This window comes from Lutjanus erythropterus, chromosome 19 (assembly GCF_056507025.1).
Source record: "Lutjanus erythropterus isolate fLutEry1 chromosome 19, fLutEry1.hap2, whole genome shotgun sequence".
In the NCBI taxonomy this organism is placed as follows: domain Eukaryota; kingdom Metazoa; phylum Chordata; class Actinopteri; order Lutjaniformes; family Lutjanidae; genus Lutjanus; species Lutjanus erythropterus.
This window is the reverse complement of record NC_139335.1, coordinates 28,606,156-28,633,890: the sequence shown is the minus strand read 5'-3', so window position 1 is coordinate 28,633,890 and position 27,735 is coordinate 28,606,156. Positions and strand designations below refer to the sequence as shown.

Genomic DNA, 27,735 nt, shown 5'->3' with positions numbered 1-27,735 from the left:
GTCGCAACTACTTTGCACGAGAAGCACTGCCACAAATGTACACTGAAGTCAGGCAGAGCCTTGCTGACCAGCTTGCTAACGTGACCCGTTTTGCGTTGACCAGCCAGCGACATGTGGTCAAGCAGGACGTGTGAGCCGTACATGAGCGTGACAGTTCACTTCATTCAAGACTGGGAACTGAAAACAGTGTGTCTCCAAACAAGTTATTTCCCCCAGGATCACACCGGTGAGCACATAGCTGAGGCCCTGCAGGACGCAATTGCAAGCTGGAAACTCCGAGAAAAGCATCTGGTTGCTATAACAACCGACAACGGGAGCAACATCGTTAAAGCGACTGAGCTGAACGAGTGGCCGAGGATGCAGTGCTTCGGTCACAGACAACATTTGGCTATTGGTGAGTGCAGTGTTGTAAGGAGTATTCAGATATTTTACCTTAAACAAAAACATATTAAAATGTTAGTTTTTCCTTATTTTCCTTATTTTACTTTGTTTTTTATGCTGCTGTCTTGGCCAGGACTCCGTTGAAAAACTGATTGTTAAATAGAGGTTAAATAAATTAATAAGGAACAAAACTTAAAGTGCTAAAAGTAAACTCACTTAGAATACAGAATGGTAGATTTCATAACCATATTTATTAGATTATTGGATAAGAATTAGTGATGCACTGATGTGTTATTTAAGATATATTTTTATTTAAATGTGCATGGAGCTTTAATTTAAAAAAAGGTACTCCTGTTGTTATACAGTATTTATGTTTAAATTTTATTATTTGAACAACTGAGCATTTTTTTCATGAACCAGGTGAAGAAACCTGTTTATTATTTATTCATTTGATTTTGTTACTGTTTACTGAAATAGCCGGTTTCAATAAAACTACTTGTGACATGTCATATTTAGCTTTGACCTTGACTGAACATTTGCTCTCACTTTGCCGAAAAAATATTGGGATATATATCGTATATCGATAGCCTAAATATATCAGGATATGACTTTTGGTCCATATCGCCCAGCCCTACTACAAGAGCATATACATAAATTAACATGTGGTTCGGGAAGGTGGCCTCTTTACTCGAGCTTACTTTACATGGTGTTAAGAGTTTAAATGATTGTACCTGGTAACAGTCTTTCACATTTCCCTTCAGGGCCAGTTTGACGTCTTCCACAAGAACTCCACTATTAGTACTTTGCTCAAAGACCATGATGTCATTGAAAATGATTGGGAAACAAAATCCACCCTTTTCTCTGTGGAGTTTGTAAGTTTTATACTGAAAAGAAGAGGGGGTAATGTTGTTATCAAATCCCAGATATATATGCAGTTCTTAAACTAACAAACATCTACGAGAGTACTGAGTGTGTGAAAGAAGATAAAAAAAAAACAAAAGAATTATGATATATATTATCACTGAATTATTTTTATTATTGGATTCTATGGAGTTATGTCTTATTAAAGAGCAGACACAGAGACATCACAATGACTTTGGGCCCTATCTTACAATGATCTGAAGCGCAAGCTGAAAGTGCAAGGAGCAATGGATTTAATTTATTGAAGGTGTGTCCAAATTCACCTTTGCTATCTTGCATAAATAGTTTATTTTCCATTAACATCTGCACAAAGTAATACAATAACTGAACTGTAAATATGCTGCAGATATGTAACTATGTTTTACACTGGAGCACGTTGAATTACACTGTCACTGATTCATTCTCTGTCAATCATTAATATCATCAACATTGTTATGCAGCTCTGCTGGCTGAAGCTCCTGAGGAAGGAACCAGTGGGCAGGAGGAGGAGAGAGGAGTGAGGAGTGGAAGAGAGAGATGGTGCTGTTGAAAGTAGTGAGTCGACCCAGACCTCAATCAGGCCCATGAGGGAGTTCAGCTGGATTAAAGTGCAGCTTCTCGGCTGCCCATTCTGCATCTCCTCTTCCTCTTTCTCCTTATCCTCTCTTCCTCCTCCCACTCTCCCTCCTCTGTCCCGCTCAGGAAACAGAATCAAAACGTGTTTCTGAAGTTTGATAACCCCTGTGCAAAATTTACATAGGTTATCAAATGGGTATATCTATCAGACACAAACACTCCAGCTGTCATGCTGACTCATCTGTTAAAGATGATCTGACAGCTGTGTCACACTTTGCAGGTCTGTTGAGATTTATTAGGCTTGATAATTGTAATAATATTTCCTTATTAATTATTCATTAGAATAATTTTAGACACATGCACATGGCTGTTTAACATAAATGACAGGTGTTTTGTGTTTGTGGAGATGTGTGTGTGCACCTCAGCCAAGCGTGAGACACACACACACACACACACACACACACACACACACACACACACACGCACACACACACACACACACACACACACACACACTGTTAACTTTAATATTTACACTTTATTTTTTAAATTGAAATTACTTTCAAAAGGCACTTTACTCATCAATATTCCTGTGCCATGAAAAAAAAATATATAAAGGTGTTTTGCATTTGTTGAGATGCACATGAGAGCTTTGGTCAAATGCACCAGTTGTTATTGCAAGTGGTTTGTGGAAAGCAAGAAAGCAAACGTACCTGGCTTCTGCCCTCATCTTTAGACTCTTGTCCACGGCCACACAGACTGGGTACAAGTTCATTTGCTATCTTGCAGACGTTGCAAAAATGGCAACTGTGCTGATATAAGCTAGCAGCACCTTGCACTGGGTGTAAGATAGGGCCCTATATGTTTACTCATACTCACTCTGGCATTTCCCTCCAGGGCTTATCTGAGGGGCAAATTACACACAAATAGTGAGATAAAGTTATAAAACTTCATGCAAACAGAATGTGCAGTATTTTCTTTGGAAAAAAGGAATAATATTTGTAATGTTTTTCTGTGACACTTTAGGTGTGACTCTGATCATAAGTGATGACTGACGTGGTATTATTTTTGTATGAGTCTATACATAGTCCTGCACAATATACCTTCATCTAAAACACAAAAAACATTGTTCAACATTGTCAAAGTTGTCAAAGCATAGTACATTTAAGTAAAGGTCAGTCAGTTAAAGTCAGTGTTCACTTTTGTAGTGGAAAACTATATGTTAAACTTTGTACTTTTATTCTTCATGATTGTTTCTTATCAAATGTTGTCTGATAGGGACTGATCAGTGACTCGTCCTTGAACAACACAATATCTGATAATACCTAAAATACAACTTGACCCAATCTCCTTTGTCCCTATACCCAATAAAACAGATAGACATTCTTGACTTGTTATCAGCTTACTTTTATGTTCTGTGTGTGACTATCTGTATAGTGTAAACACCATAAAGAGACATTAAATCAAACCAAAGAAGTCAAACATTACCCAAAATTAACAAATGACATTTTGTTTTCACAATCACAGGAGCATATTTTACTCCTGTATCTGAAGAGAGACAAAATAAAAAGTCTCTGGACAGAGTGATACTGTAGTATTGAGGGCGGCAGAGAGTCTCCTCTTTGTTTCACTTTTGTTTTTCAGTCTCAGTTTATTCCCAACCAAGTGACTTACAAGAAGTTCCATAAGTTTCTTTTCCCCCAGCCCCATTTTACTCACTAACTGAACATGGACTTGTTGCCATGAATATTTCCCAAACTCTTCCTGTAAGTATTTGAGTCTGTCCACTGCTGCGTCTGACTCTTCTCCATGACAGAACAACCTGGAAAAAAACATGAAACCAGCAGGTTTCATTCATTCATTCATTTTTCTTTACTATTGCAAAAACACCTCCAGTATTGAGAATGAGGATGCAGCCTTGTCACACCAGGCGCACCAGGAGAGGTGAAATGACAATTATTGGATTGCATCATCGGCACGACCCCAGTCTGGAGAAGCAGGTAAGAGTATCAGCATGAAAGATATGTAATGTAGTGCTGTGGACAGAGACAGCAGCACAATAACTTACACAATGTCAAAATCTATTCAACTGTATATTAAAATTAAAATATTTTGCTGCTTTAACTTGCTGTCAGACAGTCTTCTCTGACAGGAAAACCACTGGACGGTTCTGGCATTAACATCATCCATTCATTCCTGATACTGGACTCATCATCAGGTATTATCCCTTAAACAGGAGTGGAAGAAACTAAAAACAAATATTCAAATTACCGTAATTAAGTAGTTTTCTGAAGATAAGAAGCTTTATTGTCATTGCAAGGGGTACAATGAAATTTCGTTTGGCACATCTCTTGTAGCAGCTACAATGTCCTGGTCATAAAATATAATATAATGTAATATAAATAGTAAAAATAAGTACGTAAAATAAAGTGCAGTAATAATATTTACAACAGATACAGACTGTAATAGTCTGTATCAAGGGTATTCTGGGGGGTACTTTTACTTTTATAAGTAGATTTTCAAGTCTGTACTTTTGTTCATCCTTAAGTATGCATTACAATATAAAATGTACTTTTAAAATCATAACTGAGTACTGAGTACAATTTGAATTAATATCCAAACCTTGTGTCTGCATTTTAGTAGCCAATAAGATTTATCTGATCGCAAATGGGCCAATGAAAACAGTGACATATGGATGATAAAACAAAACACTGCAGCAGCGCAGGTTTGGACTGAGGATATTAATTATTACTCATTAATCTGTTAATTGCTGTTAAGAATTAAACCAATTAGAAATGCAATAATCAATATTTAATCAATGGTCTAGAAATGGCAGTAACTGCATCTCACTTAACATTGTTTTCTCTGGCAGAGCCATTTGTTTGAGCAGGAAACAAACTTCAAAAATGACACCCACCTGAAAAAAATATAGGCTGAAAAAATATAATAGATATATAAATATAAAATTTGAACAAAAAAAAAATCCCTTTTAATTGAATTCTTGTTATTGATAATGCATTAAACTTGTTTAAAAGTAACTAATGCTCTGAGCAGTATATTAGAAGAGTACTTTGTAATTTTGATTCAGTATTTTTCTAGTCGGTCAGTTCTGTCTGTTTTTCAACCACACCAAGTTTTTCCATTCTTTCCACTTCACATTTTATTTTGCCTTTCAGTGCTACAGATACCTTTCTGAGTGGAAGAACAACTGAAGTTACTGTTGGATCAACGTGAATGTGATGCAGTTTAGATACACACCCAAGCCCTGTGACCACATCTTTGTACGACTTCAGGATGTCTGTTTTCTCTTTATATTTATTTTGTCCTCTTTATACTCTTTTTATTTCTGTGCAGGAATCTCTTCCTAAAATATCTGATAAGTTAGCTTTTATTATGTGGAATTCCAGCTCATACACTTCAGACTTGTACTCACGTCTAAGCTTTGCCACATCCAATGACACCATCTGGTGGCAGGAATAAGCCACTAAATTGAAGCTGGACTTCATCAAAGGCCCATGTTTCCTGTGACTTTTCCTGACTTAGGTCACTGCAGTCTGCAACTGTATCCAGTCTGAATTTGTGCTTATGGCCATTCACTTTGAGTACTTCAGTCTGTTTTTTTCTTTTTTATTGTAACTTTTTCTATTTTTCCAACCTGAGTCATTTTTGTTTTTCCTCTTTCTTTTGTATCAATAGTTCCAATGAACTTTTCACTTTCTGCCTTTTCAATTTCATTTACACTTCTCTCCATTTTCCTGGAATGTTCCTTTAATTTCTTTGTTTGGCACATGAGACCAAAGTGGTGTTTCTGTGAACACAATTTGCATTAGTCCAACCTGGCCATAGGCAGGACACACACAGGTCAGAGCATCATTGACGCCGCTGTTATTTTCCTTTTTTATTAGCTTCATTTTACTTCACTTGTTCACTGCCACTTTGTTTTCCTCATGTAAAGCTTTCATGTGGTTTTGTGCTGCAGATACCAACAGCTTTGCTCAATGACAAGTCAGGTTCTCTGAGTAGTCTTGCTCTAACCTGGTCGTTTTGCGACTCCACTCATGACGCGGCCCCTTATCAGCGACTCTGTGAGCTGTTCAAACTTATTTTTTCAGGTCAGTCATGTAGGCATCAATAGACTCCCTCTTTCCTTGAACCCCTGTGAAAAACACTTCAGATATGTTATGTTCCTCCTTCCACAATAACTTCTAAAATTCTCCTTCAATATGTTCAAGTCATCCACATTATCGTCAAACTCCATGGTATTATATACCTTTATGTCTTCATCTCTGGACACTAGTAGAAAAGTAGCGCACTTTGCCTTTTCCAGTTTTTCTCAGATGCTGCTAGCTACCAGCTACAGCTCGAACTTCTGGATCCACAAACACCAGTTTTCCACCAGTGGAAGCATAAAGTTAGATAAAATGAAACAAGCAAAGTACAAAATAAGTACAGTGCTGGATGTTAATGTACTTATTTACTGTCCTAACACTGATTATAACTCTTTACTAATGCAAGATGGAAATTAACAGACTGACAGTGACAATGATTGATTAAATATTGAAGTTAAGTTGTGCCCCTATAGCTCAGTTAGGGAGGATTGTAGTGGGAGCACTGGGCTGTGAGGTGTGACTGTGTGGCAGATGGTTTACGGCTCTCTGGTCAGTTAGAGGAGCCCCTCAGCAGAATTTTACTTAGGGCCCCATGAAGGTCAGGACTGACTCTGTGTTGCAGTTTAACTAGGAGGAGGACTCAAATGCAGAAAACAGGAGGCAGAGGGGAGAGTGCAAATGATATTTAATTAACCAACAAACCAACAAAAGCTTACATGAAACACAAGGGGAGAGTCCTATGTCCGGGCAGGGAAGAGGGAATCCAAAAATCCATTCAAGGGGAATCAAAGGCACAAGCGAACTGAACTCCAGGAAACACCAACAAAGACGGGACCAGACGAGTATGAACCAACAAACTCAGGAGGACAAGACGGGATTAAATACACTAGGGAGGGGGAGAGGAAAACAAGACACAGGTGAGGGGAGCCAAAGACAGGTGAAAATAATTACTGATCACAAAGGGTGGGAAAACAGACAAAGACAGGAAGTAAAAAGCAGACACATGAGGGAGGACCAGAACTACCAAAATAAAACACCATCCAAAACAAATCACACTCTGGACTGAAATCACACATTTCATACCTCTTTTTACAATCTACATGTCTGTGAGCTTCTGTCAGCTGCAGTTGAATTAATGTGAAATAAAGGCATAAAAACACACAGATTTTACCACATTTTTATTTCATGGTTGTATAATTGTTCATATTGTGTCCACATTCATAAGATTATATATTTCACTGTCTTTTTCATTTCCATACAAACAAGCATCATTTTTGCACTTCCAGGTCAGACCTACAGGTTACTAATACAATATTTTATCCATCAAAGTGAAATAACATGCAAGAAGATATATATTTTGAGAACATTCCTAATTCAATAAGGGATGAAACGGAGAATCATATCAAACAGTGAATACTCTGGGCTGCAGCTAACAACATATTTTGAATTTAACATCCCTCCTCTAAATGGACTACATGTGGTAAATGGTCTATGTAACATCTTTCTATTCTTTTGTCCACTCAAAGCACTTTACACCACATGCAAATACAAATAAAAATTAGTAAGAGAGGTGCTGGGACAAAGTCTACAGGTTGTTGAGGTAGTCTTCTCCAAAGTTGATCATCTGTCTCAGTGCGCTCAGTATCAGAGCATTAATGTCATCATTCATGTTGATTTCTGATTCATAGTTCTTGATGAGAAAGATGCAGTTCACTGGCATGCCCAGCGTGTTGTTGCATTTCTCCACCTAGGTTTTAAGATAAGATTTCAGGTGATCAGTAATTGGTGACTAAAGGAGATTTTTGTGTTGACATACTGAAAACTTAACTTGAATTATATTCTATTATATTCTGCAAATCTAAAAACACTCAGACCACCAATATAAATGCACCTGTTCCTTTAGGTACCTGCTCCTGTAAGCGTCTTTTATATTTTCTTGTGTAGCAGGACAGGCTTTATCAATTTTGGTGAGAATAGCCAGTTGAGGAATATCTGCAGATACACAGACCAATTTCAAGCATTCACTTTGCTTTTGATTCATTAATGTGTCCAGACAGAGTATAACCATTGTGATGTCTGTTCTTACCCATTTCACTGGCTGCCAGTCTGACTTCTCTCATCTTCTTCACAACTTCATCACTCATTACAGATAATGAGTCAACAGGAACGACAGAAACCAGAACATGAACTCTGTCCTCCAGAGTGGGAGATGGTTCATAATATGGATCATTCATGGTGATTTGTTGCTCAGGGTTGAACTGGAAAACAATAACATTCAATCAAGTAATGCAATGTCAATAATGACACTGAACAATGTTCAAATGTCAAATCAAAGTAGGAAAAAAACTGATAGACTGTAGTTTTGACCGCTGTAGTGCTGTAGAGCAGTTTTAGGGTCCCTATTTTGTTTGTACCATAGACACAAAGATACACGTGTGTGTGTGTAGATCTATATGTGGTGGTCATGCAATAGAAATATAGAAATGCAAAGGAAAGACTGCTCACTGCAGTACAAAACATGGGTGTAAACAATGCAGGATTCTAACTTTATGAAAAATCAAGTGTTTTACAAGTATCAAGTATGATCAGAATGTAGTCTAGTGGAAGAATATAACTTTTGTTTGTTTACCAGAAAACTCCACAGACTTCTTTTATTCATTCATTCATTCATTCATTCATTCATTCATTCAGGAAGGCGGTCACTTTGCTTGGCTTTCTTTATATAGTGTCAAGAGATCAAACGATTTTACCTGGTAACCGTCTTTCACATGTCCCTTCAGGGCCAGTTTGATGTCTTCCACGTGAATTCCACTATTAGTAATTTTCTCAAAGCCCATGACATCATTGAAAATGATGGGATAAACTCCTGGATCTTTGGAGATTCTGTATGTTTTGTACTGTAAAGAAGAAAGTGTTATTATTGACATTATTTGATCAAATCCCAGGTGTATGTGCAATTCTGAAACCACCTATTATCTTCTTGCTAAACAAACAATTTCACAAAAAGACAATTTCTTCCTTCCAAAATCTGCTGAAATCACACTAACAATCATGACTTGGTTATGGCTTGGGAATAACCACAGTCATGGTTAAAAAAAAAAGGTGACTGTTTTTGACTGCACAGTGTTTCTGAAAAAAAAAAGAAAAAATGGGTTTTTGATGCTGGATCATAATTCTGGGTTGTTTGGAGTGATGTAAACACATTGTTGGGTTACTCATGTTGGGTCAAAGTTGTTGTAAGGGGTTCATTCACAACTAAACAGCTGTTTGAGTTATTCTGGCCCAGCAAGTAAGGATGAAGTGTCTGGTGGAAGCAGGAGCAGCACAATGTACTGGTGTCCAACGTTGTGAGATTCAGGAAGGGCCAGGCCTGGTGTAACCCCACAGTATCCAGAACCTCCACGTGGTGCAAAGGATGCATATCAAATGGTCTGCAGCTAACTTAACCGCACCAGGGAAGCAGTTTGATGAAGATGTCAACAAATTTCTGGGAGCAACAGAGAATGGACAGGACAAAAGGAAGCTACAAACCATGACAACAAATGTTGTCAGCATTATAGCCAAATGGTTTTGAGAAGAGGCGAAGAAAGGCTTACTGTATTTGAAGAACCAAAGAGCGGTGAGGACCCATAACATCAGGCAGGAGATGAAGGTTCTTAAGCCCCATACAAGGAGGCAAGAGAAGAGGAGCACACTGGCTTGGCCGAGCTGATGAGTGTCCTTCGAAAGCAGATCAGGATCCTCCGCTGGGCAGAGCGGCATAGGAGGCAACGTCATGAGAGGGCCCAAAATAGAAGAGCTGCTGGAGCAGAAGTGCAGTGGAAAGACAGACCATCATCTGAAGCAGAAAATGCAGTGACCCTGACATGCAGCAGGAGTTGGGAGAGTGCAATATCCTAATAAATGCCCTGAACTGGAAGTACATGTCAGAGCTACAACTGCATTAAGTCAAAGAGGTCATCCTCAAAGCAAGGGCAAGCTCTGCTCCAGCACCTAGCAACACCTCATATAAAGTGTATAAAAACTGTCCCAAACTCCTGCTGCATCTGTAGAAGATCCTGCGAGTCTCCTGGAGGAGGGGGAAGATCCCAGAACAGCGGAGAGTGGTGGAAGAGGTGTGGATCCCAAAGGAAGAAAACTCCACCCTGATAAATCAGTTCCACATCATCTCCCTGCTCTACTCCTGACGTCTGTAAATGCATCTGAGAAGCATCAGCCCATAGCAGGGACATGGTTTACCAGAGGGTGGGTTCATGTGCTCCATTTCAAAGTTGGCGATAGGTTGGCAATGGATCGATACATTGCACGTTATCCAATTGGTGCAAACAGAACTGAGATCAGGCATTGGAGATGGAGAGGCTACTTCATTTCTGTGTCCTCAATCCAAATCCACCAAGTGGGCTGTGCTGCTGGAATTGACAGTCCCATGGGAAGAATGTTTGGAAGAGACCTTTGAAAGGAAGCTCTCCAAGTATGCAGGACAGGACTCTTCAGTACCTGTTAGCAGGCTGAATGGAGAGTGAAGTGTCTCTCTGTAGAAGTTGGATACAGGGATTTCTCAATCTGCTCTTTAGCTAGAAACTGTCACACTATTTTTGGTATCTAGGGGGGAGGAAGAGGAGAGCATCCACAGTACAGACGTAACACTAGCTATCCTGACATATTTAGCATATGCTATGTAATGTTGCTAAATTAAGATAGGCTGCCATGTGAAAAATGAATGAAAAAATGTTAAGACATTGTAAAAACTCAGCACACTGTGGGTGTCTCATTCCAGGTATCTGTCTGAGTCTGCGGCTGATGGACACTTTGTAAGAGAGAAGAAAACTGAAGGGCAGCTTAATGGCCTGTGTGTGTGTCTGTGTGTAGTGGTTGCCTACACACGTATTATTTTTGTGATGACTTGAAAAACTTGATTCATAAAATGTTTATGGGCTGTAAAACACTGTTCTATAATCTGAATAAATGTGAAAGAAGTAAACAGTTATTCCTACTGTTTTAGTGAAGGTTTTCCCAGTGGATGCATCAGTCAAAGCTCGACCTGTAACTCTGCCTTGTAGAACACTGTCAACAGAGTTGATGAAACTGGATTTGCCGGCACCGACTGGTCCATGAAGCAAAATTCTCAGATGTTTGACATCATTGTTTCGAGGTTGATACGATTTCACAAAATCTAGATTTTCTGTGTTGTCCCTGTTTATTGAAGTAAAGAAAATGCAATTAAGATACTGCAGTATTTTTATTATTGGAAGCACAATAAGCACATTGGGATTATTGCTCTGTTTACTCTCTCTCTCTCACAGAGACACACATACGCACACTGGCAAAAACAAGAACAAACCATTTGAGTTATCTGTTACTGAGGAGCAGGGTCACACAGAAAGAACACAATAACACCACAATGACTTTATGTTTACTCATACTCACTTTGGCATAGGCCTCCATGGCTGGCTAAAGAGTGCTGAAGAGCAAATTACACATGTTGACACAGTGAGATAAAGGTGTAAAATTCCATGCAAATCAAATCTGCATTATTTTCTATGGAAATGTGGAATAATTTTTGTAATATCTGGAGCATTTTACACACGTGGCAGTTTGACAGGTCCTCCCCCTTGGCTGTAAATGAAGACATTTACATGTAAATATTCATGAATTTATCCCAGAGGTGTGTGACTGCAACCTTAAGTAGAATAAAATTACATTCTTTTCACTTTTCTTACATACACGGGCCCAAACTACACATACATACACAAACAGGACCTATAGACATGCATCTGACAGAGGTGTCAGAGCGAGGGAGCTGCACACATACATACAGTCATGTGCCCCGAGCAGTAAAGGGGTTCAGTGTCTTGCTCAAGGGCACCTCAGCAGCACCCACGAGGTGAACTGGCACCTCTCCAGCTACCAGTCCACACTCTGTACTTTGGGCCATGTGGGACTTGAACTGGCAATCCTTCAGTTCTGAAGCCAAGTCCTTTCTTTACAGACTGAGCTACTGCCAAACCAATTTTGCTTGCTTGCTGTTGTTTGTAATTGAGTAATATTTTATTAATATAACAGTACTTGTACTTGAGTACAGATTTCTATTCATCTTTTCATCACTGCCTTTACAGACATGCCTCTATGCCATGTATTATAATGCCAGTTGGTAAAAAAAATGTAATGTTTTTTGTCACAAAATATACCAAGCAAACATAGTTTGAAGGAATTTTCAAAAAATAATTATTTTAGGGTACACTCTCAGATGCCATACCATAATGTTAAGGAAGGCTCTATCTGAAAGATCCCCCTACTGTTAGTGTGTTCCTCAGCCATAGAAATTCCAAGATGGTTTCCTTCCAAAATCTGCTTTAAACTACAGAAAATATATTGTTGATGGAAATTTCATATGTTGGAATGGGTTGTGTTAGTCCATACTGCTATGGTTTTGTGGGTAAATGAAATCCCTAAAATTTACTAATAACCAGCGCCAGTATAACTATGCCAGACAGTCCACCAAACTAAATGAGAAAATACATAGTTCGTCCATGCCCTCCAGAACAGCTTATATTAAGAATGTTGTAATGACACTGAAACACTGTTTCAAAAATAAACATGTTTTCTGATGGTACACATTAAAACCACAGACAAATGCAAATCACCTACCACCAGCTAGGCAAGCCAGAGTGAAATGGTCATCAGCAGTGGAGACAAGTTGGAAATCCTTTGACAGGAATGTCAGTAAGATACTAGAGACCACACTCTGCAGAAAGGGAACTTGGGACCTTAACATCTATGGTGTATACCCTTGGTAGGGAGAGATCTGGCACCACCAAAAGCAAGCCCACACATGCTGACCAGCAGGGGAAGAGCAGAGAAGCCAGAGTAGCCAGTGAGAATGAGAAGGCTGAATTAAACAAACTCAAAGCCATCCTATGGGTAAGGAGGAACACCTTGTCGAAAGCAAAGAGAGGCACAATGGATGAGAGCCAAACGTAGAGCTGCCTTTGTTACAAATCCATGCAGATTCAATGTACTTGGCCACACAATGTGGAAGGAAACTGGGAAGCTCAGAACCATTTTCAGCTTGTGCACTCTGTGAACCATATTCACTCCAGTGAGTGTGTGCCATCTTTCAGTCCATAATAGATCGATGATGGCTTCAGATTAGAACAGTTATTCAAACTTTTTGGTAAAGCTGGTGTCATTGGCTGCATCAGTCAAAGCTCGACCTGTAACTCTTCTGTGTAAAACACTCCACAGAGTTGATGAAACTGGACTTGCCAGCACCGACTGGTCCATGAAGCAGAATATGTTGTGCACAAGATAGCAAAAGTGCCTGACTGCACAGACTAGGTGCAAGTTCACTTGCTATCTTGCACAAATACAAAAATGGCAATTGCACCAGTGTAAGCTAGCAATACCGCCTGTGCCACCTGTGCATTCGCTTTGCGTTGGGTGTAAGATAGGGCCTTTAATGTTTACTCATACTCACTCTGGCATTTCCCTCTTGGGTATCACTGAAAAGCAAATTACATATTTTACACACAGTGAGATAAAGTTGTAAACCTTCATGCAAATGGAAGAATTGGAATAATATTTGTAATATTTGTAGCATCTTACTCACCAACTGGTTTTGAAGTGTTTCCTCCCATAGCTGTAAATTAAGATATTTACATGTAAATATTCATGAATTTATCCCAGTGGTGTGACTGTGGCCTAAAATAGCATAAAATTGAAATACTTGACTAAAGTATGATTCTAGGTAACTTCAGTACTTGAGTAAATGTACTTAGTTACTTCCACCACTGACTTACTTTTATATGCTGTCAAATGTTAACAACTTGGAGACTCTCATCTTATTGTCAGTATATTACACTGTAAGCTTAAAATGACAACAGAACATGACAATTACATCTTTTACTGTATTATCAGTGGGACAAGTGATGATGAAACGATTAAAAAGCTTCTTCTTGGTGACCTGGTGGTTCAGTTGGTAAAGTGTTCACTCCATGTAGTGAAGGTGTGAGTCCTCTGCAGCAGCTGTGGGTTCAACTCCTGCCTATGGCCCTTTGCTGCACATCTATTAAAGGCCTAAAAAGCTTCTTCTTTACGTACTTCTTTAATACCAAAACAAGAATAAAATATTTTCTTTTTTGAATAAACTGCTAACTGTATGTAGTCCTAATTTTACATGGAGGATCACAAGTGTCAATAAAATAGTTATAATTCAATTCATTAATTAATTAATGATTGTAAAATAAAAATAGAATAAAAAATATTAATATGTTTAGACATTAATTAATTAATTTATAAAAAAACAGACTAAATTATAAAGTAATTCATTATTTCATATTTTAATGAGCAAGAAATAGAAATTAAGACATTAAGAATTTACAAATGAAATAGGAATCTAGCAAAAAATTAAAATTAGGTTTACATAAAGAACACAAAACAGTCAATTAGTACATTATTTAAGATAAGAAAAGAAAATTCAAGTCTATTTGAAAATGCAATTTTAAAAGAGAACTAAATAACTGGATTCCTAAACTGAAGAAGAAGAGATAATACAGATTTTAGAGTGGAATTTAAAAGGACACTGTTTTTTCCACATCCCTGCTGCTTTTCTTTTTCCTATTGATTATTTCATGTGCTGAGTCATCTGGATTCTCATTTTAGCTTCTCCATTCTATACAGTGTTGTTCAGAAATCCTGCACAGCATACCTTCACCTAAAACACAAAAATATTGTTTAACTATGTCAAAGTTATGTCAAAGTATACTATATTGAAATAAAAGTCAAGTCAATATTAAATCAAATATTAAACATTAAATCAAACTAAACAAATAAAATGAGTCAAACATTACCCAAAATTAACAAATGGCATTTTGTTTTCACAATCATAGTAGCATATTTTACTCCCATATCTGAGGAGAGACATGATACAAACTCCTTACCTTCACTTGTATGGCTCTGGACAGAGTGATGCTGCAATACTGAGAGGGGCAGTGCTTTTATACTGTCTCCTCTTTGTTTCCCTTTTGAGTTTCAGTTTATTCCCAACCATGTGACTTACAAGAAGATGCCTTAATTTCTTGACCAAAGCCCCACTTTACTTCCTGACTTACTTCATCTGATCTCCAGTTCACAAAACACTCCCAGAGCTTCAGCAGAAAACAGCGTTGCAGTGAAGTGAACGGTGACCAGTTTTAAAATGTAAAAAAGAACACAAAAAACCCACAAAATGTCTCCATACTGCTCGTGTGGTGTAATCCAAGTGTCCGTAAGGTGTGACATTAAAATTTGACCCAAAAAGACACCATTTACACCATGTTTTTAGCCTAAATGTCAACTGTAGTCTCTCAGACCTGATCTCCGTGCACATGCCTGAAGCGGGTACACAGGCTCTTGCTCAAGCAGCGCGACTGCAGCAAAGAAATGATGTTCCTCTTCTATGTTGAAGTCCTCTGATATTTTCTTCTTTGTTGAGTTTGCGAAGTCAACTGTGTGCGTAACAAGTCACTATTTCTGAGCAGATCGCTCTCTCTGTCACTTCCAGGTAGCATGTAAACACAGAGGTGAAGGTATCACGAGATCTCGTATATCTCAAGTAATGCTGCTTGGGCGAGAGCTTGTGTACCTGCTTCAGGCGTGTGCACGAGGATCAAGTTTGAGAGGCTACAGTTGATATTTAGACTAAAAACATGGTGTAAATGGCGTATTTTTGGGTCAAATTTTAATGTCACGGCTTACAGACACTTGGATTACACCACACGAGCAGTATGGAGATGTTTTGTGCTTTTTTTGTGTTCTTTTTTTACATCTTAAAACTGGTCACCATTCACTTCAATTGTACTGGATTTGGCTGCAACACTGTTTTCCTCTGAAGCTCCAGGAGTGTTTTGTGAACTGGAGATCTTCACCCATCCTCACATCAGCACAGGGGTGAGTAGATATTGAGGGAAAATTTATTTTTTGGTGTACTATCGCTTTAAGTATGCATTACAATATTTAATGTACTTTTTTTTATTTAAATCTTACTTAAATCATAATTGACTACTAAGTACAATTTCACTTAAGGATCAAATCTTTCATTTGCATTTTTGTAGCCAATAAAGTCATCTGATCGCAAATGGGCCAATGAAAACGTATGGATGATAAACAAGGTGAGGAGACAGAAACCAGAGACGCTGAGGCAGAACTCATGGTTGGGGACAGAAGACTGGTGAGCTTACCAGGAGACAGGCAAAGCAGGCAGGTCAGAGGCAGGCAGGGTCATCTAAAAAAATATTAATGATTAATCAATTGTTAGCTTTTTCACCTGCTAAGGAAAATACACAAATTGAACTGGTTAAAAAGTAACAAATACTCTGAGTAGTATTTTAGAAGAATACTTTGTAGTTTTGCTTAAGTATTTTTCCAGCAGCAGTGCTTTTGCTTGTAACTGAGTAATATTTTATTAATGTAACAATACTTGTACTTGAGGACAGATTTCCAGACCTCTTTCCACCACCACCCTTACATATATGCCTCTATGGTATGAATTATGATGCCAGTTGGTAAAAAAATTGAATTTGAAAAAACTGCAAAGGTGGATAACTCCAGATATCAGTCCATGTTAAGGTTTTTGGTCTGTAATCTCTTCCATGCACCCTTGACACCCAGCCTTACTCCTGTGGAATGCTGCAGCTCCTATTTCCTTGCTCTGATCTCTCTCTGCAGGAGGGTTCTTCTTCCAGCAGGGCTGGCCTCTTTTCAGGACTGGTGTTGTGTGCTCCCAAGTCCCTGTCTGCTTTGGCATACAAGCCCAATGATGTCTTTGGGATGTGTGTTGTGGTTGTGATACTTAGATCATCCATGAATCCTCTGCATTGTGGCTGTCTTGTTTGGTTTTGCAGCCGTCTGGTCTCTCTTTCACTGTCTTTTATGATTAGGTTCATTCCAGTCACAAATAAGGCCTTTGCTGTGAGGATGTAAAGGTGCTGGCCATGAAGCTTGTAGCAGCTTGCCAATATCCCTGATGTACTCATACATATAGTAGTACTTCAAGGCTTCCAGGAATGGTGCCATATGTGTTTGCCAGGTCCAGCAAAAACACAGATCTTTCTTTCACCTCTTCGCTTCACTGATGAGCTGTGTAATGACACTGGTACTCTCTGGTATGAGAATACAGGAACACCTCCTTTTGCACTGATGTGTTGATATACTGGTTTACTTTCATATAACTTGTTAGCCATTTTGGATCAGGACTTGTAGTGAAGTATTTTTACAGTGTGATATTAGTATTTTTGCTTGAGTAAAGGATCTGAATACTTTTTACACTGATTATAAGGAGTTATGAGGATTATGATAGTTGGGTTTGATAGATTGTTGATGTAAAGTTTGGTGAAAGTTTTGTAAACTCTTTAACACATTCATTCCTATAGGCTGTTCCACAATGGTACAATGTTGACTGAGTGTAACATCCACACAAACAAACTTCTGAAAATAGTTCATGTTTAATCTTTTTCTATTTCAAATGGCATAAATTTCTCGATATCTCATTGTTTGCACTGGCCAATTTGCGATCAGATCACCTTATTGGCCACAAAAATGCAGTTGGAAGATTTGGATTTTAATTCAAATTGTACTCAGTTCTCAATTATAACTTTAAAAGTAAGTACAAACTTGAAAATCTGATCATAACAGTATACGTACCCCCCAAAATATATTTATTTACAGTAATTTGAATATTTGTAATTAGTTTCTTCCACCCCTGTGTAAGGGATAATAACTGTACTGTCATGGTGACGAGTCAGATGCAGCAGTGGACAGACTCAAATGCAGACAGGAAGAGTTTGGGGAATTTTTCATGCCAGTGAAGTAAGTCAGGAAGTAAAATGGGGCTTTGGTCAAGAAATTAAGGGATCTTCTTGGAAGTCACATGGTTGGGAATAAACTGAAACTCAAAAGTAAAACAAAGAGGAGACAGTATATAAACCCTGCCCCTCTCCATATTGCAGCATCACTCTGTCCAGAGCCACAGAAGTGAAGGTAAGGACTTTTTATTCTGTCTCTCCTCAGATATGGGAGTAAAATATGCTACTATGATTGTGAAAACAAAATGCCATTTGTTAATTTTGGGTAATGTTGGACTCATTTTATTTCTCTGGTTTGATTTAATGTCGGTTTCTTTATGATGTTTACACTGAACAAAAGCACAGAAATGTTGTTTTCTGAGCTGCAGAGCTGAGCCTCTTTTATTCTTCTAACTTTTTACTGGAATTGAAAATGAATACTGACTTGACTTTTATGTAAATATAGTATACTTTGACATAACTTTGTTGAACAACATTTTTGTGTTTTAGGTTAAGGTCTGCAGGATTTCTCTAAAAAAAAAACTATATATAGACTAGATAAAAAAAAGAATACCCCATCAGTCATCACTTATGATGAGAGCTACACCTCAAATGTCACGGAAAGGAAATGGAGCAGCTAAAAGGAGAATCCAGATGACTCAGCACATGGAATAATTAATAGGGGAAAAAAAGCAGCAGGGACGTGGAAAAGACACTGTCCTTTTAAATTCCAGACTAAAATTTGTATTCTTTCTTCTTCTTCTGTTTTAAAATTGCATTTTCAACTTTTGAATGTTATGTTTTTATGAATTAATTTATGTGTTTTAAAAAAATATACTTATTGACTGTTTTGTGTTGTTTTTGTTAATTTTGTTGTTTGTTATTAATTTGTTACTGTTATTTTATTTTTGTTATTTTTTGCTGGATTAATCTTTCGTTTGTAAATTCTTAATATGACTCCTTTTTATTGCCCATTAAAACATGAAATAATTAATTATTTTGTAACTGAGTCTGTTTTTTAGAGATGAATGAATGAATTCCTATTTTTTATTGTACAATCACTTAATTAATGAAATGCGCTGTAACTATTTTATTTACCTGTGGTCCTCCACATAAAACTGGAACATATACTATTAGCAGTTACTCAAACGGACAAAAAATGTTTTGTTATTTATTTAAATTGATCACAATTTGGTTTTGTAGAGAAGTGTGTAAAAAAAAAAAAAACACTAGTAATATTTCTCAGTAACATAACTTTTCAGCTTCTCCTGTCCTCTCATTTTTCCTACCTCTTCCTGCCTAAATTCCCTTCACACACATGCACACACACACACACACACACACACACACACACACACACACACACACACACACACACACACACAGTTTTATTCTTTTGCTGCCAAAGGATATGTTGCTAGCTAGTGCCATGTTAGCTGTTGGTGTTTGCTGACTGAGTTGTGATGATTAGCTTAGCTAGTGATTGTTAATTTCGGGAAATACCTGAATGTGTGTCCTTAAATTTGTGTTGGACGTGAACATGAACTTGTTAAGGTTTGGCCATGAAAATTCACAGCAGGTACACGTCTCTGCCCCCTCCTCTGTGCGCATTCCAACTTCCTAGAATTGTAGTTTACTTGAGTATTTCAGTTTTATGCTACTTTTGCTGCTTATGCTACAAAATGTCTTTGTTTACAGCTATGGGGGGAGGTGACTCACGACTACTTGGTGAGTAAGATGTTACAAATATTACAAATATTATTCAAATTTTTCCAAAGAAAATATTGCATATGTTATTTGCATGAAGTTTTATAACTTCATCTCACTATTTGTCAACATGTGTAATTTGCCCCTCAGACAATCCCTGGAGGGAAATGCCAGAGTGAGTATGAGTAAACATAAAGGGCCCTATCTTACACCCAGTGCAAAGCAGATGCACCGGTGGCACAGGTGGCATTGCTAGCTTACACCAGCGCCTTTGCCATTTTTGCAACATCTGCAAGATAGCAAATGAACTTGTACCTAGTCTATGTGGGAGGTCTAAAAATGAGGGCAAAACGAAGGCATGGCCATGTGCATTTGTTATCTTATGCACGGCACACTGGAGTCAAAACCACTTGTGCCTTAGATCTGCAAAAACCTGAGTAAAGCGCTAAATCGGTGTTCTGTCTGCACAAGATGGCAACTAGCACATTTGGCCAAAGCACACATACATGTCTCAACAAACACAAAACACCTTCATTTATGTGAAACAACCGCATACATAAGTCCGTGTCAAAAATCTCTCTCTGTTCTCATTAATAACGAATAAGAACTTATTAATATAATTATATGGCCTAATAATTTTCATGAGTAAATGAGGATGAGGAGAAAGAGGAAGAGGAGATGCAGAATGGGCAGCCGAGAAGCTGCACTTTAATCCAGCTGAACTCCCTCATGGGCCTGATTGAGGTCTGGGTCGACTCGCTACTTTCAACAGCACCATCTCTCTCTTCCACTCCTCACTCCTCTCCCCTCCTCCTGCCCACTGGTTCCTTCCTCAGGAGCTTCAGCCAGCAGAGCTGCATAACAATGTTGATGATATTAATGATTGACAGAAAATGAATTAATGACAGTGTAATTCAAGGTGCTCCAGTGTAAAACATAGTTACATATTTGCAGCATATTTACAGTTCAGTTATTGTATTACTTTCTGATTGGTTCATTGCATGTTTGGCCTAAGCTCACCCATGAATTAATCAAAGGACTTGGGCACAGCTCATAGGCGTATCCAGCTGTGCACTGCTGGCACAGGGGACAGGACAGGGCAGGATTCCCCTGTGCCCTTGGTGCAAGATGGCAAAGGTGGATTTGGACAGACCTTTAACAAATGAAATCGATTGCTCCTTGTGCTTTCAACTTGTGCTTTAGAACATTGTAAGATAGGGCCCAAAGTCATTGTGATGTCACATCCACATCCAATACACATCCAATAGCATCCAATAAGAAAAAAAATTCAGTGTTTTAATCAATCATGTTTTTTCTTTAATAAACAGGGACAACAAGAAAAATCTACATTTTTCTTACCGACCTCGAAACAATGAAGTCAAACGTGTCAGAATTTTGCTTCATGGACCAGTCGGTGCCGGCAAGTCCAGTTTCATCAACTCTGTTGACAGCGTTCTACAAGGCAGAGTTACAGGTCGAGCTTTGACTGATGCACCTACTGGGGACAGCTTTACCAAAAAAGTAGGAATACATTTGTGTTCACATTTTTTTACATTTCTTCAAACTATAGAACAGTGTTTTACAGCCCAAAAACATTTTAGGAATAAGGTTTTTCAATCATTATAATCATCATACAAAAAAGGCTAGCACTCCACACAGACATGCACACAGGCCGTCAAAGTTGCCCTTCAGTTTTCTTCTCTCTTACAAAGTGTCCATCAGTGTCAGCCACAGATACCTGGAATGAGACACCACAGTGTGCTGAGTTTTTACAATGCCTTAACATTTTTTCATTTATTTTTCATATGGTAACCTATCTTAATTCAGCAACATCCATCCATCCATCTTAAACTGCTTATCCAAAGTTGGGTTGCAGATGTAGCAGTTCTGCAGGGGACCCCAGATGTCCCTTTCCCCAGTGACATTAATCACCTCTGCCTGGGGGATCCAGGGGTATTCCCAGTCCACAGTCTACCTCATGGCCTCCTCCCAGCTGAACTTGCCTGGAACACCTCCCTAGGAAATCAACCAGGTGGTATCCTTACGTGATGGCCAAACCACTTCAACTGACTCCTTTCTGCAAAGGAGCAGCAGCTCTACTCCGGCTCCCTCATAGACGACTGAGCTTCTCACCCTATTCCAAAGGGAGATGTCAGCCACCCTCCTGAGAAAACCTATTTTCTTGTATTTGCAATCTCATGCGTTTGGTCATGACCCATCCTTCATGATCATAGGTGAGAGTTGGAACAAAGATTGACCAGTAGATCAAGAACTTTATCTTCTGGTTCAGCTTTCTTTTCATTACAGTGGTGCAGTAAAGTGAACACAATACCACCCCTTTGCTTTGATTCTCACACTCCATTGTCCCCTCACTCATGAACAAGACCCCGAGATACTTGAAGTCCCTCACTTGGGGTACGGACTCATTCCCTAGTTGGAGTAGACAATCCACTCCCTCTGAGAACCATGGCCTCAGATTTAGAGGTGCTGATTCTCATCCCAGCCACTACACACTAGGAGGCAAAGTGATCCAATGAGTGCCAGAGGTACTGGATAGGGTAATGATGCTATCAGGACCACATCATCTGCAAAAAGCAATGATGCAGTCCTCAACCCACTGAACTGCAACCCCTCCCTTTCACGATTATGCCTCAAGATCCTGTCCATGAATGTCACAAATAGGATCAATGATGATAAGGTGATAAGGTGCTGCTCTGACAAAGGCTGACCCTCACTGGGTTAGGAGTCCGACTTACAAAACCCAGGCACAGTTCTTATTCCCTCAGCACCTCCCACAATATCTCCCAAGGAACCCGGTCTTATGCCTCCAAATCCACAAAACACATGCCTCCCATCAGGATTATGAAGTGCCCCATGCAGGACTCCATTCAGGGTCCTCAAGAAGGCTTAATACTCTGAATTGCTCTTCAGTGCATTGGCACAGACAACAGTCAGTTTTCCTTCCCATAAACCTCAGGTGCTTGTCCGCCGGGGTGCACTCCAACATAGCAGCAGTCAGCTGGGGGCTTATGAGCAACCTCCCTGCGTGAGACCTCACACACTAGTAAACTCCAGAGAACAAAAGAACCCAACCCCTATCCAGGAATCCTGGTACTCCTGGAATCTTAGTGTGTTTCGGGTCTTTCAAACATTATACACCCATGGCAAGGTGACCCAGCTGGGGCTGATCAGACCCCAGCTTGTGTCCAGATGACAAGCTACCGATGACACCATGGCTTTCCTCTTTTGAAACACAGCCAGCCTGAGGCCCTCTCTGTCACATAGGTGGTACTGCAGATGACTCTCCTCTTCTTCTCTGCCTAGATACCCAAAATAGTGAAGATTCTGGCAAAAGAGTGGACTGAGAAACACCTGCATCCAACTTTCACTGACAGACACTTCACTCTCCATTCACCCTGCTAACAACAATTGATCAGCCCTGCATACTTGTAGAGCTTCCTTTCAAAGGTCTCTTCCAAATGGTCTTCCCATTTCAGCAGCACAGCCCGCTTGGTGGATTAAGATAGAGAAGAATGTCTTGTCACAGGGTGGTGGTTGCAATGTGGAGTTGGAGAACTTTAGCTGCCAAGCTCCTTGTTGCTTTTCTCCCACTGACTTGAACGTTCTTGTTTCTTCCACTCCTGCTCTTACTTTCTCCAAACTAGGCTGCCCCCTTCCTTCCCTATAATGGTATTCATTTGGGGAGTTGGAAAGGATCCTAGGTCTCGGGCTTGTATGACCACTCTCACCAGCCTCTTGTGATGCAGCCTTGCCTCTGCTTCCTGAATAGCTTCTTCTGCCCTCCACTTCCTGCCAGTCCTCACTTGAGTCCCTGCCACATCCATCTTTGGATCACATGATTCTCTGTACTGTACTTCTTCTTTAGCACCTGCTACCTTGTCTTCCTCCTCCAAGGATTTGAGGGGCAGTTGCAGTTTGTTCTGGCGTCCGTAGAGTGCAATGCCGCTCAGGCTTTTTGACAGCCCAAGACACATTCTGAAGTGATTGCTGACCCTCCTCTCTTGAATCTCGACTTACAAGACCGTACCAAAGTGCATAGATGAGTAGGAGGGCCACAGAAGAATGCCATAGTGATAAATTTTTTAATTTTCCTGGTAGGCCAGACTTGTCCACAGAATTTATCCAGCCTTCCAACTCAGTACAGGTCAACTGGATAAATGTTATGTTCCACATAGAGCTGTCAGAAACCTGCTTAAAGTATTGACTGGTTTCTCTGTGATGGTTGGGATGGCTCTGTCTGCAAACTAGAACCAGAACTTGTCCTCCACATTCCCTTTTCTCAGAACCATAGATTTTGATTTGGCTGGTTTGAAGCTCATTCAGGCCCACTTCACCAGCTTTTCGAGGCCCTCCAGAATAAATTGGCAACCTGGCACAGATTCTGTTGTGACTGTGAGGTCATCCATTAATGCCTTAATGTAGTGGTTCCCAAACTGGGGACGGCCCTCCATTGGGGTTTACAGAGCTATTGCTATCATTCTCTTCTGGACTGATGTGTTGATGTAGGTGTTCTTGGCCAGGTAGGGACACAATCAATTAGAAACTGATGATTTTCACCTTGACGCACAGCAGGGAGATGATGAGCTGGTCTCTCAGGGTAGAGATTTCTTCCTTCCCCACCCCTTCTACCATTCCCCACTGTTCTGGGATCTTCCCCCTCCTCCAGGAGACTTGAATGATCTTCCACAGTTGCAGCAGGAGTTTGGGAAAGTTTTGCAGCCCCTGCTTTATGGATGACCTCTCTGACTTCCTGCAGTTGTAGCTCTGATATGTCGAGCTGTACTTCCAGTTCAGAGGGGTTTATTAGGATCCTGCACTCTCCCAACTTCTGATGTCTTTCAGGGTTTTTTATTTTTGCTTCAGGCGACAGTCAATTCAAGCTGCAGTCACTCTCACAGATTTTGCCACATGCACACTGCTTGGTCATTGATTTTTGTTCATAAGTGGGGCTGATGTATTGAATGTAAAAAATTCCATTTAAGTCCATGTGAAACTGAAACAACCTCAGATAGCACCTGTAGATCACAGCCAGCTGCTTTCCAGTAAGTCCCTGCTGGTGTAAACTAGCTAAATGCTTCAACTACTTAATCTTCAGACAAAGAAAAAAACACCAGAAATAGTCTTGGAGATTTTATGGCTGTGGAACACACTCTAACAATAAAGCGGTCTTTCAGATAGAGCCTGTTTTATCCTCCCTCACACACTCACTGCCTGTGGGATACTCTCTACTAAGTATGAAGAAACTGACAGATCTAGTTTTGGGGAGCTGAGCAAAGCATGCATCACATGAAGTGTATTTCTCAAAACTATTTCTGTCTCAGTTCTCAGACTTGTGGAGATGTTGTAGATATATGTGTTGGTTTAAGAGTTGCATATCTGGGATTTGATCAAATGATGTAAATAATTACACTTTCCTCTTTACAGTACAAAACATACAAAATCCCCAATGATCGAGAAGTTTTCATTTTCAATGACATCATGGGCTTTGAGAAAAGTACCAAGAGTGGAGTTCTCATAGAAGATGTCAAACTGGTCCTGAAGGGTCATGTGAAAGATGGTTACGAGGTACGATCATCTGAACTATTGACACCATGTAAAGTAAGCCCGAGCAAAGTGGCCATCATCCTAAACCACATGTTCTTTAAAATATATGCCCTTGTCCCTAAGCTATGAATAGAAATAAATAAATAAAGGGAGTCTGTGGAGTTTTGTGGAAAAGAAACAAAAGTTGTATTTGCCCATCAGACTGCATTCTGTTCGTACTTGACACTTGTACTTTTCATAAAGTTAGAATCCTGCATTGTTTACACCCATGTTTTGTACTGCAGTGAGTGGTTTTTCCTTTGCATTTCTATATTTCTAGTGCATGACCACCACATATAGATCAGTGGAATAGTATAAAACCATTGGAAGGAACACGTATCACATCACCCACACACACGTGCATCTTTGTGTCTGTGGTACAAACAAAACAGGGACCAGAAAATATTTTTTACTATTTTGATTTAAACACATTTGAACATTGTTAAATTTTAAAAAATCATTATTTGACTGTATGTTATTGTTTTCCAGTTCAACCCTGAACACCAAATGACCGAGAATGATCCATATTATGAACCATCTCCCACTATGGATGACAGAGTTCATGTTCTGGTTTCTGTCCTTCCTGCTGACTCGTTATCTATAATGAGTGATGAAGTTGTGAAGAAGATGAAAGAAGTCAGACTGGCAGCCAGTGAAATGGGTAAGAACAGACATCACAATGGTTATATTCTGTCTGGACACATATTTTATGAATCAAAAGCAAAGTGAATGCTGAAAATTCTGATTTGGTTTGTGTATCTGCAGATATTCCCCAACTGGCTATTCTCACCAGAGTTGATAAAGCCTGTCCTGCTACACAAGAAAATGTAAAAAATGCTTACAGGAGCAAGACACTGAAGGAACTGGTACGTTTCTATTGGTGATCTGAGTGTTTTTAGATTTGCATGCTCTTAGAATGTAATTCCAGTTAAGTTTTCAGTGTGTCAACACAAAAATCTCCTTCAGCCACCAATGCAATTACTGATCAGCTGAAATCTTATCTAAAAACCTAGGTCGGGAAATGGAACAACACGCTGGGCGTTCCAGTGAACTGCATCTTTCTCGTGAAGAACTACGAATCAGAAATCACCATGAACGATGACATAAATGTGCTGATACTGAGCGCACTGAGGCAGATGATCCACTTTGGAGAAGACTACCTCAAGGACCTGCATACTTTCAATGTGAGCACAAAAAAACTTCTCTTCTCCCACTGCTGCAGCTGCTCTCTGGGTCTGAGCAACGTTATATCACTCCTTTAACACAAACATCAATATCAGTTTAATATTACACTATATTTAGTGTAATTAGTCCTGTTTTCAGGACAGTAACCCTTTCATTGCTGAAGCAAAGTTGGTAGAAAATGAGGGTGGAACTGGAATGAGGTGAGAATAGCATAATAATTAAATGAAATGAATCAAATTTAATATATTTAAATGTGCTTTGCATTTGAAATACTGACATGTTAAGTCTTCTCTAGAGGCCTAGAAGACCCTCAGGGTTCCTTTCTGTAAAATAAGGATGCTTAAATTACTTACAAGCTCTTGTGAGCAACATAAAATGTGGCACTGGGCCAGAACAGGACTCTGCTCAATACTTAATTGTAATTTTTATTATTATGTAATTCAGGGAGCATCCGAGTGCTGCGACCATTAATCAATTATTAATCAATTATTAACTTAATCACCAACTATTTTACTAATCGATTAATCAGTTTGAGCTTTTGTTTTTTCTGACTACAGCTCACTGATTTCTGACATGTTATGAAATAAAACTAATCAATTAATCAAGAAAATAATCAAGAGATTAATCAACAGTGAAAACAATTGTTAGCTGCAGCCCAGAGTATTCACTGTTTGATATGATTCTCCATTGCATCACTTATTGAATTAGGAATGTTGTCAAAATTTATATATCTTCTTGCATGTTATTTTACTTTGATGGATAAAATATTGTATTAGTAATCTGTAGGTCTGACCTGGAAGTGCAAAAATGATGCTTGTTTGTATGGAAATGAAAAAGACAGTGAAATATATAATCTTATGAACGTGGACACAATATGAACAATTATACAACCATGAAATAAAAATGTGGTAAAACCTGTGTGTTTTTATGCCTTTATTTCACATTAATTCAGCTGCAGCTGAAAGAAGCTCACAGACATGTAGATTGTAAACAGAGGTGTGTGATTTCAGTCCAGAGTCAGTCCTGACCTTCATGGGGCCCTAAGTAAAATTCTGCTGAGGGACTAATTAATCAGGATGAAGCAATTAAGTATTTAAAAGTACACAAATCAGACTTGGAGTAACAAAATCTCAACAGAGGTGTATGGTGACATTATGATTGATGATAAAAAAAACATTTATGGCACATCAGTCCAGGTTAACACGCTCTCTCCTTCCCTCTCTTTTGATTTTAAAAGTCAAGTCAGTATTCACTTTCAAGTCCACTAAATAGTCAGAAGAATAAAATTTCTCATCATTTTTCATAAAAGTGCTTTTGTTTAGTGTAAAATCACAAAAAGACAGACATTAAATCAAACAAAAGAAACAGAATGAGTCAAACATTACCCAGCATTAAGAAAGGTCATTTTGTTTTCACAATCACAGGAGCATATTTTACTCCCATATCTGAGGAGA

General features: G+C 39.1%; 2 protein-coding genes across 2 annotated transcripts; one reads left to right on the top strand and one right to left on the bottom strand.

Annotated features, from left to right (window-relative positions):
• Window positions 1–7,127: 7,127 nt before the first annotated feature.
• Window positions 7,128–11,093, bottom strand: LOC146310042 (interferon-induced protein 44-like). The gene is made up of 5 exons (XM_084744339.1): window positions 10,961–11,093; window positions 8,717–8,863; window positions 8,053–8,224; window positions 7,858–7,958; window positions 7,128–7,713 (listed from the first exon to the last, which is right to left on the bottom strand). Exons 2-5 carry the CDS (start codon window positions 8,801–8,803, stop codon window positions 7,552–7,554), a joined length of 522 nt encoding a protein of 173 aa, XP_084600465.1. The 5' UTR covers window positions 8,804–8,863; window positions 10,961–11,093; the 3' UTR covers window positions 7,128–7,551.
• Window positions 11,094–16,102: 5,009 nt separating this feature from the next.
• LOC146310041 (interferon-induced protein 44-like) lies at window positions 16,103–26,359 on the top strand. Its single transcript, XM_084744235.1, has 6 exons — window positions 16,103–16,173; window positions 20,785–21,013; window positions 24,938–25,078; window positions 25,586–25,757; window positions 25,862–25,962; window positions 26,110–26,359. The coding sequence occupies exons 1-6, from the start codon at window positions 16,103–16,105 to the stop codon at window positions 26,356–26,358; spliced, it is 963 nt and encodes a 320-aa protein (XP_084600361.1). The 3' UTR covers window position 26,359.
• Window positions 26,360–27,735: the final 1,376 nt, after the last annotated feature.